The sequence below is a fragment of the Mus caroli genome, chromosome 9 (genome assembly GCF_900094665.2).
Source record: "Mus caroli chromosome 9, CAROLI_EIJ_v1.1, whole genome shotgun sequence".
Classification (NCBI taxonomy): domain Eukaryota; kingdom Metazoa; phylum Chordata; class Mammalia; order Rodentia; family Muridae; genus Mus; species Mus caroli.
In genome coordinates this window covers 26,229,381-26,248,055 of record NC_034578.1, presented here as the reverse complement: position 1 = coordinate 26,248,055, position 18,675 = coordinate 26,229,381, and the positions used below count along the sequence as shown (strand labels likewise).

The 18,675-nt window shown below is 45.5% G+C and overlaps 1 protein-coding gene across 3 annotated transcripts in view; it reads right to left on the bottom strand.

The window, feature by feature from the left end:
* Snx19 (sorting nexin 19) overlaps nucleotides 1–18,460 on the bottom strand; it is a 38,256-nt gene extending 19,796 nt beyond the window's left edge. For 2 of the 3 annotated variants that reach the window (XM_021172128.2, XM_021172129.2), the window contains exons 1-8: nucleotides 16,261–18,460; nucleotides 13,518–13,656; nucleotides 12,467–12,567; nucleotides 12,242–12,361; nucleotides 9,892–10,022; nucleotides 8,952–9,048; nucleotides 8,285–8,465; nucleotides 5,661–5,790 (exon numbers count right to left, since the gene is read on the bottom strand). In XM_021172128.2, coding sequence (XP_021027787.1) covers nucleotides 5,661–5,790; nucleotides 8,285–8,465; nucleotides 8,952–9,048; nucleotides 9,892–10,022; nucleotides 12,242–12,361; nucleotides 12,467–12,567; nucleotides 13,518–13,656; nucleotides 16,261–17,949 — 2,588 coding nt within the window. In that variant the 5' untranslated portion in view covers nucleotides 17,950–18,460. Of the gene's footprint in view, nucleotides 1–1,421; nucleotides 1,828–5,660; nucleotides 5,791–8,284; nucleotides 8,466–8,951; nucleotides 9,049–9,891; nucleotides 10,023–12,241; nucleotides 12,362–12,466; nucleotides 12,568–13,517; nucleotides 13,657–16,260 lie in introns of those variants that run through there. The other variant, XM_029481480.1, reaches the window with a different exon arrangement.
* Between the last annotated feature and the right edge of the window lie 215 nt (nucleotides 18,461–18,675).

Genomic DNA, 18,675 nt, shown 5'->3' with positions numbered 1-18,675 from the left:
GAGCCAATGGACGTGGCATTCACGTACTCGGATGCTGGCCTGGCTCCTATTTTTATCGTGGCGTGGCTCTGGGCATCTAGGCAGGGAGCTGGTCCAGCTTCTTCTCATTCCTTTACTCTCTACATCAGGGCTCCAAAATAATTCTACCCCTTACCTTGGCTGGGTCTTCCTGCCCCAAGCCTTCTACCATCAATGGGGCACACTACCTCTCTCCTTCCCTCCAACCCAGACTAGTTCTGAGTACTTTTCCAGTTTCCTAAATCCATTTCTGATGCATACAGGGAACTGTAAAATTTCTTGTTTCAGACACAAGACGTTTGCATGAGCTGGATCCATTCGTTCCCTGGCTTAGACTGCTATCCTCACTCCCCTTTCCTCCCAAATAAGGAGTTCTCCTTGTTACATAATTGGATATTCCCAGCACAGAAGCTGACATGAGGTCAGCCACGCATGCGTGCAACACTTGCCTTTGACTTAACCATGCCTTTTTTGGGCATCTAACTTCTCTTGAGCTTCCCTCCCCCACTCTCTCCACACCATCAACAATCAAGGGAGATTTATAAGCCTGGCACAGCCCAGAGCTCCTCCAACGTTGGCTCAGAAGGAGGGGTCATGAGGTTGAATTTACTCTGTCTCCCCCTGCCCCGCCTTTGCAGCTAGAGAGAGTGTGCTTACAATCTGGCAGAAGTCCCGGGAGTCTAAGGCAGTTCTCTATATAGGTCTTTTAAGGGAGCAGGGACTGGAGGAAGCTGGAAGCAGCAGAAGCAAGCATGTCTGCATGGAGATAATGACTCCCGATGGTGGGAAGGGAGGACATTTTGAGGGGCACAGTACCTACATCTAGGTGGCATCCCCTCCTGGACACCAAGACTGCACAGTGCTCAGGAAAGGTAAAGCAGCCACAGCAGCCATCTGTGGCCAGTGACAGCCACCATGTACCTTAAAGCACAGAGAAGGCAGGAGCCCAAACACCCTGCAAAAGAATATGGCTCCAGTATTTAAGTTTCAGACAGAAATGTGTGTGACAGTCATGGGGACACTAGGCCCTTATATGCCATCCCTTGTAGTGGGGTCAGGGTGGGTGTGTTGGGTGTGTGTGTGTCCTGCAGCTTCAGGAGAGGTCAAATTCCCAGCTTTTTTGCTTACCACACAAACAGCTTTTAAAAAAATAATGACTACGGTTTCCCTAGGGGGCAGTTAGGGAGGCTACCGTCTGAGGTCATAGGTGCTCTCCTCGCTCCAAGTAGATATAGGCACGCAGTTTGGAATCTATAGACTACCTGATCATCTCCTCTTAGGGGGATTAGGGGATAGTTGCTGCTCAGAGCAGTGACTTTCAGGTTTTCCCGTGAAGCCATGGAGCAAAGGTCTAACCCTGACAGTTATGAGAATCACTACAGATGAACATGGAGAAGCATGGGTGGTTTTACCTTCTGCATGTGTTATTTATGAACCTTATGGTTTGACTTAATAACCCCAATTCCTTATAAGCCATAGATTCCCCCAGGTTAGAAGTGGGGATCATAACACCTCTTTCACAGAGCTCTTAAATGGATTAAACTATAAAATATGCTCAAGGTGTCACATATAACATCCGTGTGAATTACCTCTCAATAAACATTTGCTGCATAGTGAATACATATAAGCCAATAAGATTATCCATTGAAATAGTAACTTCTGAAGTGAGCCCTGTTTTCTTCACGTTACTACACATATGGCGACTTGTTGATGGAAGACTGTGGACCATAGGAGTCAAATCCTTGAAGCCTTTGGATGGAGGGAAATGGTCCATTCTGGAAAGACCAGGACTTCCCCCTCTTCTTACTCCTATTAACAGAAGTACCCAGAACATTATAAAGCTAGAATGCATCCTGAGAGCCAAATGAAAACACTATAAAAAGATGGGGATCACTTATGAGGAAAGAGAGTTCTTGAGCAGAGAAGGAGGTGGTCCTCCTTTAAGGTCAGCCTATGGATGGGTGGGGTGGAGTGCCAACCACCACAGTTCTAAACCTGGCACTAACAGACAGGAGAATGGCAAAGGACAAAGTGGAGAGATGTAAAGAAGCTACCCAAAGAACAACGACAACAGCAAAGCCTGGCATACCTGCATAAGCAAGTAGTACTGACCAGTCACAGATTTTTCCAAGGTAGCCACAGTTTTTTGTTCAGGCCACTTACAGTCATCGAGGACATGGCAATATTTCTGCTTTTCCAAATGATGCCTCCACCATAATACTAAACAGAAGGCAACAACAAAGTCCCGGAGGATGAAAGGTGAAAAGCTGAGGAGTCAGGGGCACTCGTAGGTGCGTTCTCTCTGGTTCCATCACAGCTAGAGACTCTTATGGGCTTTGCTGCTCTGCATTCACCAGATAGCTGTCTGCCTGGCTAGCTGGGCTAACACAAGTGTCTAGGAGGAGAGGTGGAATGAGAAGGTACGGAGCTTGACGCCCAATCTCTTCTCATCAGGAAGAGATTGGGTTCCAGAAGCTCTCCCTATCCAGTAAATCTAGAAAACATCAGAAAACTGAGTACTATATGTGTTTGTGTCTTGGACCAGGGCTCAGGCACTGTGCTTCAGAGTTAGGTCTGGAACTTTCCTGGTTGCTGTTTTAACAAAAGAACCCACTGGTTGGTATAAATCAGCTTCAAGGCCTAGTGGAGCCTGCATTGTTTGGAAACTTAATGCTGTGTTGGTCAGTCCCACAAGGGATGACTGTAGGTGGCAACAGTAGACTCGTGTGAGATGGAGATCTTAAACCCACAGAGGGGAACTAATTTGAAGCCATCAGAAACATAAGACATGTTTTCATCATTTCCTAGACTGAAGAACAAATATCATTTTTTTGATACTTTGTAGTATACATAAAGAAAAAAATAGCATTATTAATCCCATTTCCCAGATGAGGAAACCAAGCTCAGAGTATAAACCATGGGGAGTAGTCTGTGTTAGTGCAGATCAGGCTTTGGAATAGTGGGGCTGAATGCAGGCTCCCTGCCCACTCACTTTCAACCCAAGGTGGTGCCTGAGTTTCTGTGCTCACCTTCATTACATTTTAAACTTTACAACAGTAGGTCTGTGTCTTTTGTACATTACTGACCAGCCTTTAGTAATACTTTAAAAACGACTAAAGATAGAAGACTGAAATGAATCCCCAGTTAGACAGTAAGACAGTATTTTAAAGTAGAGTTGAATGAATGCTATAAGACTGCTTAGACAAATTTCTACCAGTGAGGCAAGAGAAAGCTCAGGCCAGCACAATGGTGACTTTTTCGATCCCATTTACTGCAGCTGAGGCACTGCAATTGGCTTGAATCCTGAAATGAGGCTGGCTTTTCTGCCTATCCCTGGGGGTGTGCCTCTTGTGGATCAAACTTCCCTGTGAGATACCAGTTCTTCAGTGGTCTTCCTGGATCTAGATAAAGGTCTCTGTCCTGTGTCTGGATTGGCCCAAGTCCTTTAATATTCTGGGCTATTCACACTGCAACTTAACTTCTTCCAAATTCTAAATTATGAATCTCAATCTTCCAATTTCTCCTAATGTTTCAATGCTGTTTTGCTCCTATTGAGTAGCTTCTTGAGTTTGTAAGCCAACTCATCACATACATGGTCTGAGGAGTGGGGTACCCAGTATACCCCCTTACTACTAAATGTCATTTAACCTTACACTACCAGACTTCAGATTTCACTACTAAGGATCTTTCCACCCTTGAAAGTATTAAGATCAATAAAGGGAAGTTCAATAAAGGGTGAAGAGAAATAAAAGCCCAATTAGCAACACTCCCAGGTAACAGAGTAGAACACAACAGAACTAGAGATATAACTGCAAAAAATATCAAGAAGGAAAATGTTTATACAGCCAAATATTTCGAGAGGCTGTACCAGGCCCTGCACCTTGTAGGTCCTTGTGGCCCTTAAGCTAACAGTGAAGGAACAATTTCTCAATCTTAGCACTAGAGGCATTGTGGGAAGAATATGTCATCACTGTGTGTGCAGAGAGGTGTGTGGGGGAGTACATCAGGGAATGTTCTCTGTAACACAGAAGGCAAGAAGCATCCATGATCTTTACCCACCAGATATTTTCCAAGGGGCATTTCCATCCTCCTTCCCTGTTGTGACAACCCAAACCTCCTCCTGTGTTGCTAAATATCTCCTGGGAACAAAAGAATCTATTGTGCATCATGACGTTAGGGAACCCGGATAACTTCTATAATATAATAAGTATCCCTGTCAACAGAGTGAGTGGAGAAGAGGTCTCCTTAATTCAGGGAAAAACGAGACAAGATGGTACAAAAATGGTGACTGAAATCTGGTCTTCAGGGTCCAAAGAAATGTTTATCACTATGTCTAGTATAAGAGAATGGGGAAGATCATAAGGATGGATAAGAAATCAGTCGTAGAAGCTTCCATCTAGTCATAAATCTTTCAGGCTATCTCTAAGGCCCAGATAAAGCTAAGCTGCAAGTCCAAGTTTCTCTCTGTGCTTTACCATCCTGTAAGCACTATGCACGATCAAAAGAAATGCCCAGTGCACAGAAATAAAAGAATGACACAGGGCTTGGGGATGTAAAAATGTGAAACTGACCCCAGAGCGTGGTACCACATTATTATGAGACTATCTCTATACTCTAGGATACTGAAACTTTTGCTGGTCCTTGAAGCTGAGTTAATAATAATATACTTTGAGGTCACATAAGACTTAAAACTATACATTCTCCACCTGTTTAACTTGGATTTAAGTGAACAATGTAGTACAACCTTACTTGCCTTGACTTTCCCATGTAATTGAGGTTTACAACCTGAGAAAATGCATAGCTTTAATCTTATATATTCTTTCATGTCCTGACCCACAAGTAACTCATGTGTGTATGTGTGTTATGACAATAAATGCTGAAAACAGAAAGTAGGTTGAAAGCAACCTTATAAAACAAAGATCCACTGTAAATGCTGGAAGCAACCTATGTGTGTCCTGGATAACTTGTTAGTGTGTTATTTGGGGTCAGTTCGATTAAGTGACTTAATCCCTGTAAAATCCTTAACCTGTTAAAGGTTTCTATAAAGCATCATTCCTTCCCCAAATGATGCCTTTGGTGCTGCCCAGCAAAGTCTGAGCAGAAGTCTTTTGTTATGGACATACACAGACAGGACACAGCATTCAGATAAGCATAGGGATCCAGATTCATACTCATACAATAGACAGATTCATAGGCCAGGAACCATAAGCTATAAAGAGGCAGAATACATGAGGCAGAATTGGGCTCACTTTTGATCAGATGACCCCAAGGGAAAGTGCTTTGATTTCTTTCCTTAATGTCAACCAATGTATAGTGGCGATCACCAGTGTTTTTAAGTTGACACATTTTGGAGCCTCGCATGAGGAATTGATGTACTAAAGTAAGCAGACTAACTTAAAGTATTCTAAGAACAGAGGCAATGTTCAGTGTGCTATATATGTCAGAAACCTTAGAGAATTATATACACTCAAACTTTAGACAAGGTGGTTGGTTACAAAAAGGCTTCTGATAGGGGCTTCTTCCCCACATTCCTAGAATGCTGAGTTTGCAGGCTCTTGAAATGCTAATTAAACCTTCCTAGTACAGAAACAATTTCTTAGCAAACTGAGGCTCTAACATGACAGAGAGCTCAGCAATCTTACCTCTGAACTAGAGTGCCAAAAATAATGTGCAGGAACTTCTGCATGCTTTCAGTACACAGCCACTTCCATTGCTCCATCAACAGCAGGAGGATCAGATCAAAGGCCGTGTCGGCTAACTCTGTCTCTGTTCCTGGGGACAAAGCATCATTGGTAACTCGGGAAGAGACCTCTCCTCTTTCAGAGCTTTGGTGGCAGCCAGGTCTTCTCTAGCTTCTTGTCATTATCCTAGAGTTTTGAAATCCCTTTGCATAATATAAATCAAAAAATGCTTGTATCTATCACTCAGTGATGAGCTCTGTATGCTTTTACAACATTTTTGTTTCTAATGTTCTGTCATGACAGGTTTTTAAAATCGTATTAACAGGTCCTGTACGTAATTATTTTACCTATCTGGCTTTGGTTTCCCTTGTATTTCTCCAGGATGGTGACTCCATTCTACTCCACACAGGGGCTCACAACTGCTGACTAACTGGAACTGGCAAGGCACTGTGCCTTCCACTCGCCCCCACAGTGGATAATGGAAAGGAATGGGCTGATTAAGGGAAAGAACCAAGATTCATTCTCCTACAGACCCACCTCGATTACACAGAGTTGTGGGGTGGGGTGCGGGAGGCTGGAGTCTGACTTTGAGATAACACATGGTTCTGGGAAGAGTACCACACCTCTGGTAAAATGCCATGACATTTACCAATTTCTTTTCCATTTGGAAGACTGGAGGGGCTACAGATGAGCTCATGTTTACACTGGGCTGAAGCATCTTGAACATCTACCCATTGGAAAGAAGTGTCTACTCTCTAAATCTGTGCTGGGATTCCCACCTCATGTCAGTGTCCCAGGGGTATGCGGATGTTCCATAATGATTAGGAGAATCTGGCATTTCTGCTGTGATTAATGTTATCACTATCAACATCAATGCTCTGCTAGTCTAGGCTCAATGGGGACTCTCTGGACCAGCCTGCACCAGCTTTCCTCTTCTAAGGGTGTTTTGGAACACAAATCACTTTGGGGTCTGGGCAGATCGGTTAACACTGAGTCTCACTTCTAGATTCTGTTCAGTACATATTTTCTTCTGTGATGTGTGTATGTATGTATGTATGTATGTGTATGTATGTGTGTATGTATGTATGTGTGTGTGTATGTATGTATGTATGTATGTGTATGTATGTGTGTATGTATGTGTGTATGTATGTGTGTGTGTATGTGTGTATGTGTGTATGTGTGTATGTATGTATGTGAAGAGATGCTTCTTTCCAGTGAATAGATGTTCAAGCCCAGCAAAAACATGAGCTCATCTGTGGCCCCTCAAGTCTTCCAAATGGGAAAGAAATTGGTGAGTGTCATGTGTGGAAAACATGAGTTGCTTTCTAGTTCTTTGCTCAAAGGTGGACTATTCTTCCCTCAGCAAACAGCCTCCTCAGTGCCACAGAATAGCATCTATCTGCAGCTGCCACCATGTGGTGACATGTAGTCAGTGCAGTAGAAGTAAAGCAAATGGAATCACAAGGTCCTTTTGAAGAAAATGATGAACACGACACAAAGACATTAGTAATCAAGACCGATTCTCACAAACATGTCCACAGGCCATCTGACTTAGGCCACTCCTCAACCAGCTTATTAGGTTTTTCCCCTCGGATGACCCTAGGCGGTGTCCTGTTGACAATGACCGCTAACTAGCAGCCCCACTGTGTCACATACTTAAACTGAGGTTCCTATAGCAGAGGCCAGGTGATTTTTTTTTGAGCATCCGGGAGTAAATATGAAATTAGTTTTTCTTCTTCAGTCCACAATATCTTCCCTCAAGATGTTGTCATTATTTAGTCTTAGCAGGTCTTTGCTTTAGTTAATCAATAAAACTTTCTTCTTTTAAAGTCCTATGTCACTAAGCATGTTAGAAGCCAGGTTCTGATTTTTTCCTCTGTAGGAAACACCTGACCTCCTCCCGGGAAGACAATACTTGGCAGTGGGACTCAGACCCTCTTCTGCCTGTTTGTCCTGGGAACTAGGAAGCTTCATCTGCAATGGCAAGAAGTAAAGCAGGGGCAGATCTGGGAGAAGATGAATCCATGAGATGCTGTTGTGTTTCAGCTGCTCTGTGCTCTATCCATGTAGAGATGTATGCGTGCAGTTTGGTAGTTAGGCGTCACTGGCACACATGCACAGGCAGAAGCTGACAGAGCAGACGTGATCATTTGGAGAGTACAGAGTAAGAACACAAGCCAAACCACACCTCAAGAATGATGTTAAAGGACCCCAAGAGGTACTGAGAGGGACAGAAACAAAGAGAGGGGATGGAGGGGGAAAGAGAAAGAGAGAAAAGTAGGGAGGGAAAAAGAAACATCAGGAAAGTGGTACCACAGACACTGATGGATTTGTCTAGAAAAAGAGTAGCCCCATGCCCAAAATAACACACTGATGCTATGCATACAGATCTTTCCCTGCTGCTTGGTTGGATCAAAATCCCATCTCCATCTCTGGACCACTGCACCTCCAGCTCTGGAGTACTTCAGCACATGGATGTCTCTGCTGAGCACAAGAGAAATCAGCACTGCACAGTCCACCTACCCTGAGGCCCAGTGGACATCTCCCTGGCTCTCTGCTATGGAAGCAAAGGTCTTGTCACTCACCCGGGCCACTCTTGTTTAGCTCTTGGGCTACCACAGCTTTGTTCAGCAAACCGCTATCCACATATTCTTTGGGGACTTGCTGGGGATCTTTATCTGGGACCTCTGTTGGCTGCATTCTCAGTAACTTTGTCTGTTTTTCAATGAAAGACTCCATCCCAGACATGGACAGGACTTCTGACTCCTGAAGAAACAGCAAGTAACAAAGATCACCAAGGATGCAGAAGTCAGAATAAAGGTAGCATCTGGGTTTCCCAACTCTCACTAGAAAAAGTCCCACGTGCACAGAGTCCACTAACCCATGGCCACCTCAGGAAAGCTTCCACTCCTTACCCAGGCTGCAAGTACACCTAGCCTGCTCTGGGATAATCACCTTTGTACATGGATGGATCACCTGTTCTCATTTAGAAAACGATTTCCCTTATCATCCTGCTACTATTATCTCAAACCCACTCCCTTAAGAAGCCAACTTGCCAATCCAGACTTGACAGAATTCTAAAGCACTCAGAGGGAACAATTTTAGCATAAAATTTTAAGAACCAGATATCAGCTAAGTTCTTGAGCAGGGCACCCGATTCTTCTTTGACTTTAGAGAAGCCTTCTGCATACTATATCTCAGGATTAAACCTCAGTCTGAGGCTCTAGCTGTTCTCTTGGTTGGGGCTCTTACCGAATTGCCTTCCTGGAGGCAGTACAGAATCTTGTCCTGTGCCTCGGCTATACTCAGTGCAGGGGCAATTTTACTGGATGAAAACCTCAGTCTGGACCTGACACAAAAACAAAGGCAGAACAGAAAGCAGTCGATGATCTTGCTCTCTAAAAAGAGAGGCTGGCAAGTAATGACAGCATATTGAAACAGAAACAGCCATGCTTTCCCTAGGGTACCTGTGGCGCTTAGTGTGCTCAGAACTATCTAGGAGATGAAATCTCCCAAACAATATATACTTGACAATTTTTCAAAGGCAGTGTCATATTTTACTGCGTCTATAGGGTACTTATGAAAGGACTTTTGTCAAGTAAAATAGTGGTTAGTTTGCAATGGCTCTCTCCTCAACGGGCCACATTTACACAGAATTTTCTGACAGGGTGCATGTGCCATCCTCGCCTTCCGCATGCTGGTATGGATGCTGCCAGGGGTCAGCTGGGCGGGAATATGGCAGAGAGCAGCAGCAGTCAATCAGTTACTAAAATACACCCTGCAGGTTTCCGTCCTAGCCCTTTCCTGTTTAGTGCTTGGATAAGTACTCTCTGAGCCAAAAGTTCCAGAAATGATGGCAAACAAATAGATCACAAGCCTTGATTCTTAGTAGGAAAGAAACATCTCAATTTCTACAGAAAGAAGAGTATCAGACTCTACAGATTTCCCTCCTAGTCAAACATTCCCAGTGTTCTGGGCCCAGGGTTTCATGGGAGCAAATGCTTAGCAGTGCTGTTTTCCTGGCAGCTTAGACTCCTTAGGCAGAGCACTGTGGAACCCAGCCTCTGGCTCTGCTAGAACCCGGTGGGCAGCATGCCTCCTCTCTTCTAGGGCTTGAGAATGGAAGCGGCTCTGGCTGAGGGCTGGGGATGAAGCGAGGACAGAAGCCCTGGGCCACTGAAGGGCGTCTCACTTGCTAGCCTTCTTGCCTTCTGTCTGGGGCTTGCTTTCATTCTCTGCTTCACTCAGCTCCTCTGTGGGACTCTGGGGTTCAGAGCGAGGAAATGCTGTCTTCAAGGTGTCCACGATAGCACTCACCACCATCTGCAGGGTTGGAGGTACAGGATCAGAATGGTTTTGCACGTTCCTGATGGGCAGTGACAGAGAGCAGGACAGTCACCTCTCTGGGCTTTAGCACAGGGTGAAAAGAGTTCGCCAGCTAGAGCCTTTGCCTTTGAGAAAATCAGATACCAGCCAACGACATCAATACTTTGTCTCTCTGTCTAAAACAGTCTTCTCTACAGAGTAAAACAAACAATACCAAGGGATAAGAAGCCACAGGGAAAAGAAGGAAAAAGAAAAACTCAAGAGAGTTCTTCAGGCTAAAGAATACTTTTAATTAGTTTCTTTCCTTTTTACATAAACATGGGGTTCCCAGTTTCCAAATTGATGATACTAACAGCAAAGTGTGAATTAGTAGAAATAAAGAAGGTATGTAAGGGAAGAAAAATGAAGATGGTAAGTGGAAAAAAGAAAATACAGTTTTGCAGCTTAAATAATATAAACATGTTGCAAGGATTGTGGGTAACAAGTTGGGTTTGTAATCAAATCAAGGGCTGGAAAGATGGCTCAGTGGTTCAGAGAGCTGACTGCTCTTCCAGAGGTCCTGAGTTTGATTCCCAGCAACCACATGGTGGCTCACAACCATCTGTAATGGGATCTGATGCCCACTTCTGGTGTGTCTGAAGACAGCTACAGTGTACTCATATACATAAAATAAATAAATCTTTAAAAAAAGAGAAAGAAATGTAGTCAAATCAAACAATTCTCTTCTTTAGGTACAGAAAAAATAAAAGTCCCTCAGGCCTGTGGTTAAGCTATCTGGAATTGCTATAAAGAAAAAAATACCTGTAAGAAACAAGAATCACCTATATTTTTCAGCATGTGAAAGTGGCACTCATATATTAGCTATAAAGGGAAATGTACAAAACCAAAAAGACTCAAGGCGATGGAGGTGAGCATACGTTAATAAAGGCTGCTGGATCAGAGTAGCACCAGGCCTGCCGTACCTCATTCCTGTCGTAATCCCTCACAAGAGCACACCTAGTACAGCCAAGACACACTGGACAACTAACAAGAGCACAGGGAACACTAGGAAAACCAACCAGGAAGGGAACACGAGATAGGACGGCACAGACATAAGTAATGCAGCTTAGCACATAGAGTTTGCAGGCTGGGGAGAAGATTATGCGGGCAAAGTCCTTCCTCAGGGTTCCTAGCACCTGCATCAAAGCTGGCTGTGGTGATACACATCTGCAACTCTGTACACACATCTGTAACTCTATGATACACATCTGTAACTCTGTGATATACATCTGTAACTCCCATGCTCCTGGCGTCAGGGCAGATCTCAGGGACTTCCTGGCCAGCCATTCTAGCCAATACCAGAGAACTTCAGGTTCAGTGAGAAACCTTGTCTCAAAAACTAGGAGCAATGGAGGAAGATATCCTATGCTCTCCACACATGTACGCGTGAATGCACAGTTGCATAGGCACACACCTGTAAGACAACTTTCGTCTCAGCCTTAAGGTCTGTAGCTGATGTGAGGGCCTTCATCTGTGCTTTCCACGTTGGCCTTACTGTAAATTAGTACAGTGCCTTGCTCAAAATAGTCAGCCTCCCTGAATGTGAGGCCGAGGACAATGATGAGTTTGAGACCAGCTGGGACTATGGGTAGTTCCAGGCCAGACTGGGCTCTAATGAGAGCTGACTCAAAAGGTGAAAAGCAAAGAACCAGGCAACCGCAAAGGAAGGTCCCCATAAGGAAACCAGGAAGGCACCAATGGGTACATCGGCTCAGAACTCTGGGGCTTTTGTCTTGCTGATCTCTTTCTAGTTTGGGTTCTTCGTCATGAAGAATGTCCCCTAATACCTATCATATAGAATTCCATCTTATTTTTTTTTCTCCCAGTCAAGATGAGGAGGCCCACTTCTAGCCTTATATGCTTCCATTAGAACAATATCAAATGTATATATACACACATATCTATATGTGTATATACATATATGTATATGTGTATCTATATCTATATCATGCGGTCATTGTCTTCTAACAGCTGCTCGCTGTGATTCAGCAAGGTGATGATCCAGTCAATATTTAGCAACAGGTCTTGAAAATTTTAGTCCATGTTCTATTGACTCTTTCTCTGAGGCCCATCTTATTCTCTGAGGCCCTTCTGATCTCCTCAGCATGGTCTCCACCCTAATGCACACCTCCCACTTGCAGAAGGGACAAAGCTGAGCACAGTGGCTCTGCTGTTACCTTGTCTATCCTAGAGACCATGAATGGTTTCTTGACAAAGGCAATCCGAGCATCTGTGTTCAAAGCAAGGAACTCCTGCACCTCCTCACTGTTGGCAATCTCAGGAATGGCGCAGAGTTGCTGCAAAAGAAAAACACTTTAGAAGAAATCCCAGGCCCTGGATCTCAGAGCCTTGGGTTGGATGTGTGGGGTGAGGATTTGAGCAAAGCCAGAAAAGATGCCAACCTTCAGGAATGACTCCAGGAGGCTCTTCCTGGCTTCTACTCTGTCACTATCCATGTTTCCAAATGGAAGATCTGGAAAGAGCTTTTTTGGACCCTTCACATCTACAAAGCAAAGCAAAACAAAAACAGCAAATTCATCCACTTAGCATGCACACAGAGACATCTCATGGAAAACAAACAGAACTATTGGATGTATTTCACTAGGTTTGGGCTTTGGGTTTTTGTTAACTTCAGGACTTCCAACTGTCCTCAGGGTTGTGATGCAACAATCTACTCGCCTCAATCTGAAGAGAAGACACAGTGCAGCAGTTACTGACATCAGGCCTCTTACGCCCAGAGGCCCAGAGTTAAGTCTGGGCTCCAATTCCTGCTATAAGAATGATCTTAGGCAAGCTGCATGATTGGTAACAACTGCTTTTCTATAAGGAATGACAATATCTACCCCAGGCTGTTAGAGGATTACACGAGCTAATGCATGGGAAGTGTGGAGAAGAGAACCAGGCAGTTTTGAAGCTTGTCCCAATATTAGCTATGTAATTAAGAAAACATAATTTACATTCAGCTTACCATTTATTTGCATTATCATTAGCATCTAAAAGCAACTATAACAACATGGCCAGTACCCAGCTTCCTTGTGTTTAAATATGATTACATTTTAAACTTTTCACTGTGTGCTGGATGTGTCAAACAGCACTCAAAAGGCTTGGTTTTGAAGATAAGGACTTCTGGGTTATTTAAGATGGATAATCCAGACCTGGAAACACTAATTTAGTTCCTTGAGTTATTCTATGGGCACAGGAAGATGTGTCTTCTTCTTCTTAAGTGTAAACTATGTGGGGACACTGGAGCAACACCTGTCACCAAGGACAACCTCAGAAGGGAATCCATCACAGCTGTCCAACTCTAGACCCGAGGCTTCTCAAGAAAACTTGGGGATGAGACAGCCAGTGCTGCCTTCTCCTGCCCACAAACCCACAGGCCACCAAGCACGCAAATGAGAGCAGCTAGAGGTGATATGTAAGCTGCCATTGGGAGCTTGGGGAACACCTGACTTTTGATAAACTTTCGTAGATCTGGTTTCTCCTCCAGGCGGGTCTGCAGATTCAAGAACTCCCGGTAGCGGCGGTTCACGGTGTGATAGGCCAGCTGCTGTAGGCCGCTGCTGTTCTCGCCATTAAGGACAGTCTCGTACTGTGGAAAGGAACAGAGCTATTGATAGAACCAGTGAGATTTAGGGAATCTATTCTGGGGTTAATGAGTTGTTCAATGGTGACAGTAGCGTGTGGGAAAGGGGAAAACTTCATTTATGCTGCAGATGCCACTGTGTTGACGGTCATCCTTAGTTGTAACTGACAATCCAAACTCCACGGCTGAATGAGCTACGCCTCCTGCTACCCCTTGCTCAGTCAGAAAGACTTGCCACTGTTTCTTATGATTGCTTCTACCAGAAGTTCCCACTCCCAAAGTAGCTCCATAACATTTTTAAATCCTAAAGACATTATAGAGCAGAAGTCATACCTACAACAGCGACCACTGCTAAATCACAGGAGAGATCTCATCAGGAGAAAACCACTTTGCCATGACAACTAGCCACTAACAATCTATACTAGTTTTGGGAAGAAAAGTCCCAAACAGCAGATAAGCATCACTCACGACTTGGCCTGGACTAGTTTTCTTTTTCCTTTCCCTCCCCCCTCTTTCTCTTTCTTTTTTGTTGTTGTAGCTTTGGGAAAATTAATCTTTTTAATTGTTATTCTGGAAATTGAATTGAAATTCTTTGGATTAAGCATATATTAGCTATATCACTAGACATGGCATGATGATTGGACATGCTCTGTGAGGTCAGTCTGCTGCCTCATATACATAAAGGGCCAGGGTGGGAGAGATGACCCACACTGCACTCCTAGGAAAGTAAGCAGCTTGAAGAGAACGGAAGCTCTGGCCACACAGGGCAAGCCCTCTGACAAAGAAGTGTAAGATACATAGATGCTGCGACCAACTCTGCATGTGCTTGCTCTTATCAGAAATTGGCTATTCTTTGGCTGAAATACTATAAAGCAACAAAAAATCTCCTTGTTGAAAGAACTTGAGCTAGTGTTTGAACATTTCTAGAACTAGAGAGGAAGAATATTCACTAAGTACTGAGGTGAGCAAAGATGTCTCTCCCATAAGTACCAAGAAAGAAGGAGACAGGCAGCATTCAGGACTGAGCTTTCGAGCTAGGAGCGCTCGGGAGCTGCGAAGCTTTCTACAGAATATTCTGCCCTATCCCTTGAGCAGCAACTTGATTTTTCTGGTTATAAGAAAGAAAAACTGTTATCAGTTCACAAATATGTCACAAGTAGAAGATGAAATAGCCAGAACCTGGCACTTGTATGTGAGCACAGGGCACAGCAGAAGGACACCTGGAGTCCAAACAACAAGCAAGCAAACTGCTCAAGTTACGCAGTTTGACAGTCACCTCTCACTTGTGACCCCAAAGATCTTCGTCTGTGCTTTTGAAAAATGCCTGTTTTATAAAGGCCATGGGAGTGAGTGTGGCGTGCCTATGAATGCACAGGTGCTTCGAATTACAGTAGTGACTCTAGCCACTTCTAAAGGGGCTGGTGTTTGAACATCTCTAGAGCTGGACAGGAAGACACAGTCCTATGAGCTGAGGCGAGCAAAGAAGTCTCTCAGACAAGTACCGAGCAGAAGAGACAGGTAGGATTCAGGAGAGATTTCAAGCTCCAAGACTGCCTTCATTTCAGATGTCATGTGGCTTTTGACAGGCCAGATCCCCTTGAAGTTGCACAGGACACTTCCCCTTGGTTCTCTTGGATTTCACCAGGGGAGCAGCAGCATGGCCCTCCTAGCGCTGGACTGATAATCACAGAAATTCCAGAAGGCAGGTACAGTTCAACAGAGCGGCTCCTGCCAAGGAACTCTCTTTCTGAACTTCTTCCTAATTTCTTCCTTTAAAAATGATAATATCATATATATATATATATATATATATACACATAGATATATATATTTAGGAAGGTAGAATACTTATATTTAAGTCAGAAGGTGGCAAGTTCCTCATTCCTTGAGGCGTCTATGCATAGACTTGGGAACGAATATGCAGAGATGATATGGAGAAAATTGGTTAAAGTAGCAGGTCTCCCCTCAGGCCAGGCAGTGGAGCGATGAGTTAACTGGAAAGTTTCATTTAAGAAACAAATGTGGGGGGATGGAGAAATGGGGAGAAATGGCCCGGCAGTTAAAAGCACTTGATGCTCTTAAAGAGAAACAGGGTTTGGTTCCAGCACCCACATGGCAGCTAACAACTGTTTGTAACTCCAGATTCAGACCCTGTAGAACCCTCTTCTGGCTTCTACAAGCATCAGGCACACAATGCACTTACATACATGCAGGCAAAATATACACATAAAATAAACATAAGTAAGTTGTTTTTTTAAAAAAAATGTAGAATTTTGGGATGCATTCTTAGAAATTCTTATCCAGAATCCGTCTGTCAGAGTCAGTGTATTTACAAAGCAGCCAGAGTGATTCTGAGATGGAAGCAGGTTTGAGAACCAATGAAAACATTGACCCCCCCCCCCCAAGTCTTCTGACACTGAGCTTCTGGGGCTGTTCGTGTGGGTCTACCATAAGAGCCGATCCTGGCTTCCAAACCAGCTACACACCACCTTATTTAATTTATTTAATCAACCCGGGATGCTCTTATCTGCCCTTGCAACAATCTGTTTATGGACTCCGCTTTCTAAACCCCATCCCCAAAGTGAGAAAGCACAGCCATCATCCTGTTACCTTCACAGTGTACAGTGTGTATGGGTGGAATCCAGTTCCACTGTGCTCTCGGGCAGTGATGGTGCCAGTGATTCGAAGGTTCTGGATGACAACCGGGCCGTCTGGACTGCTCAGGGACTCGAAGCTGAAGGTGGCTGAGCTGAGAGGACCAGGTGGAGAGGAGGAAAGAGGCACTGGGGGCATAGCAGGTTCAAGGGAGCACACGCCACTGGCGAGATCTTTGTCTAAGCATGATGGCCGTAAGGGGCAGGGTTTTTCTGGTTCCTCTAGCAAAGCTGTAAGAGAGGTGTCGTCTCCTTGCTCTGCCTCCTTGTCTGCTGTGTCAATCTGGATTTCTGGGCAATTAAGCACGGAGACCAGCATGCCTGTCTCTGTGTCTGTCCCTGGGGCCTCCTCAGCTTCTGCTCCTTCCATGCATTCAGATCCCTCGCCATCCTTAGGCTCCAGAGCCCCGGAGTCGTCTAGGGCACACAGAGCATCTTGAATCCTGTCAGAAAGGAAGTTGCCTGGGGTCATTAGCAGGATGGTTTCTTTGCCCAGTTCAGACAGTGGTGACTCCAGTTCTGAGTCTTCACATAAGAACAAGGGGCCTCGGATATCTGGCTGTAGAAAATGGGATGAGCTATTTCCTACTTTTTTTTCTTCGAGCATCCCAGGCAAATCTCCCTCTACAGCTTCGTGGCCTTCTTCAATCTCTGGGGAAGGGGCTGGCTCACTGGAGGTCAAGGGTACTGGGGCTGTTGCTGGAGACGATGCTTTTCCTACTGGCAGACTCTCTACTTCAACAATCAATGGCAGAGATGTGGGCACCGAGGGCTGCTCTAGGACACTGGATGAGCAGGGGGGTTTAGTTCCCTGGGCTGCATCATGTCTGTACTTGGAAAAGATACTCACAAGAATAAGGTGGATCCAGTCAGGATCTGATAGCTTACTGATCAGTGGTAAGATTACATTGCAAGTAATAAGTTCAACCACAACGTGGCATCCAGTCCTCGTCTCCAGGTGGGGCTTGGGCACTAATTCTTTTAGTATCAAGTTCACAATGCCACGTGCATAAGTGACCTCCGTGGTGGGACAGCTCATGGCAGGATGGGGAGGAGTAACCTGGCAGTAAGCATCCCACAGCTGGGAGGGCTGAACTGGACAGCTCTGCTCCTTTGTAGAGGCCTCCTTTGCCTGAATATAGCTCTGCAGGTGACAACCACAGAGAGTCAGAACCCTCTGGGTAAGAGCATGGCTGTCCACTATGCTCATCCGCCTTCGAAGCTCCTGAACCAACCCTTTCATGGCTGCCTCCATCTCTGCCTCAAAGGCCGGCTCGTGGCTCACAGAACGATACCAGGATAACACGAAGTCTCGGATAATCATCTGGATAGTGCGGTTAATCTCCTGTTCCAGCTGCCTTTCTGCCTCGGGACATGGAGGACAGGTGGTGATGGTAATGAATCGTTCCAGGTGCAATTGACCTGAAGCCCCTAGGATGGCAGTGGAGCCCAGCCATCCTCCCAGCGCTACCAGCGATGCACACAGAAGGATCAGAAGCCACATGTTGACCAGAAGGTGGATGACCAGTAGCCAGCCCACCAAGACCCCTACGATCATTAGCTTCCGGCTACTCCATAGATTGCTGTGGACATAACTGGACTCGGAGATATTCTCCTGGGTAGGAGACACTGTTTGTGCCTTCATGGTTGAAAGGACAGGTATGTTTCCACAGATGACAGCCTCCTATTTTATTTTGGTGTCAGGAGTGGGAGCATGAACTGTCCCCGAAGAGAACAATTCCGGCTGCTACTGAGTGAACTCTGGACCTTCGATACTCCTGGCACTGCAGAGCGACAGAGAAAGCTCTGCTTCTCCCGCTCGCTTCTGTCGACAGAGCCCATCAACTAGCCTCTCCCAGCCGAGATGAGGAAAACTTTGCCGGCCTTCATCATGGCCCAGGCGGAGAGTCTCTTCGCAGCCCCGCGCGGCCCACGGACACTTACGAACTCCGAAGCAGCAGCCGGCAGATCGGGTCACACGTCGCCGGGGGACGCGTGCCCAGACTGCGCCCCTGGGAACGAACTCATTGTGGGGGGTTCCTTCCGACCGCCGCGGCCAGCAGCCACAGCAAGCTCCGGCCGCCCAGGCCACTACACTCCGCAACTCCAAAGTGGACAGAGCCGCGGGCCGGCTGGCAGCCGGCGACAGCTTCCGGGTCGCGGCCTGCGGGAGCGGGGTACGCTGGGAGAGCGGCCCGGTGGATCGGAGCCACGGACGCCCCCTGGTGGTGAGGAGCGGTGGTGACGGTGGGCGTACACAGCGCTCTGCTAAGCTGAGAACCCAGAGCCGGTGCTCACCCCAAACGGATACTCGCCCAGGCTCTTTAAAGTGTTGTTTGTAAATATCTCTAGAGGTTCGGGGAAACTTTCC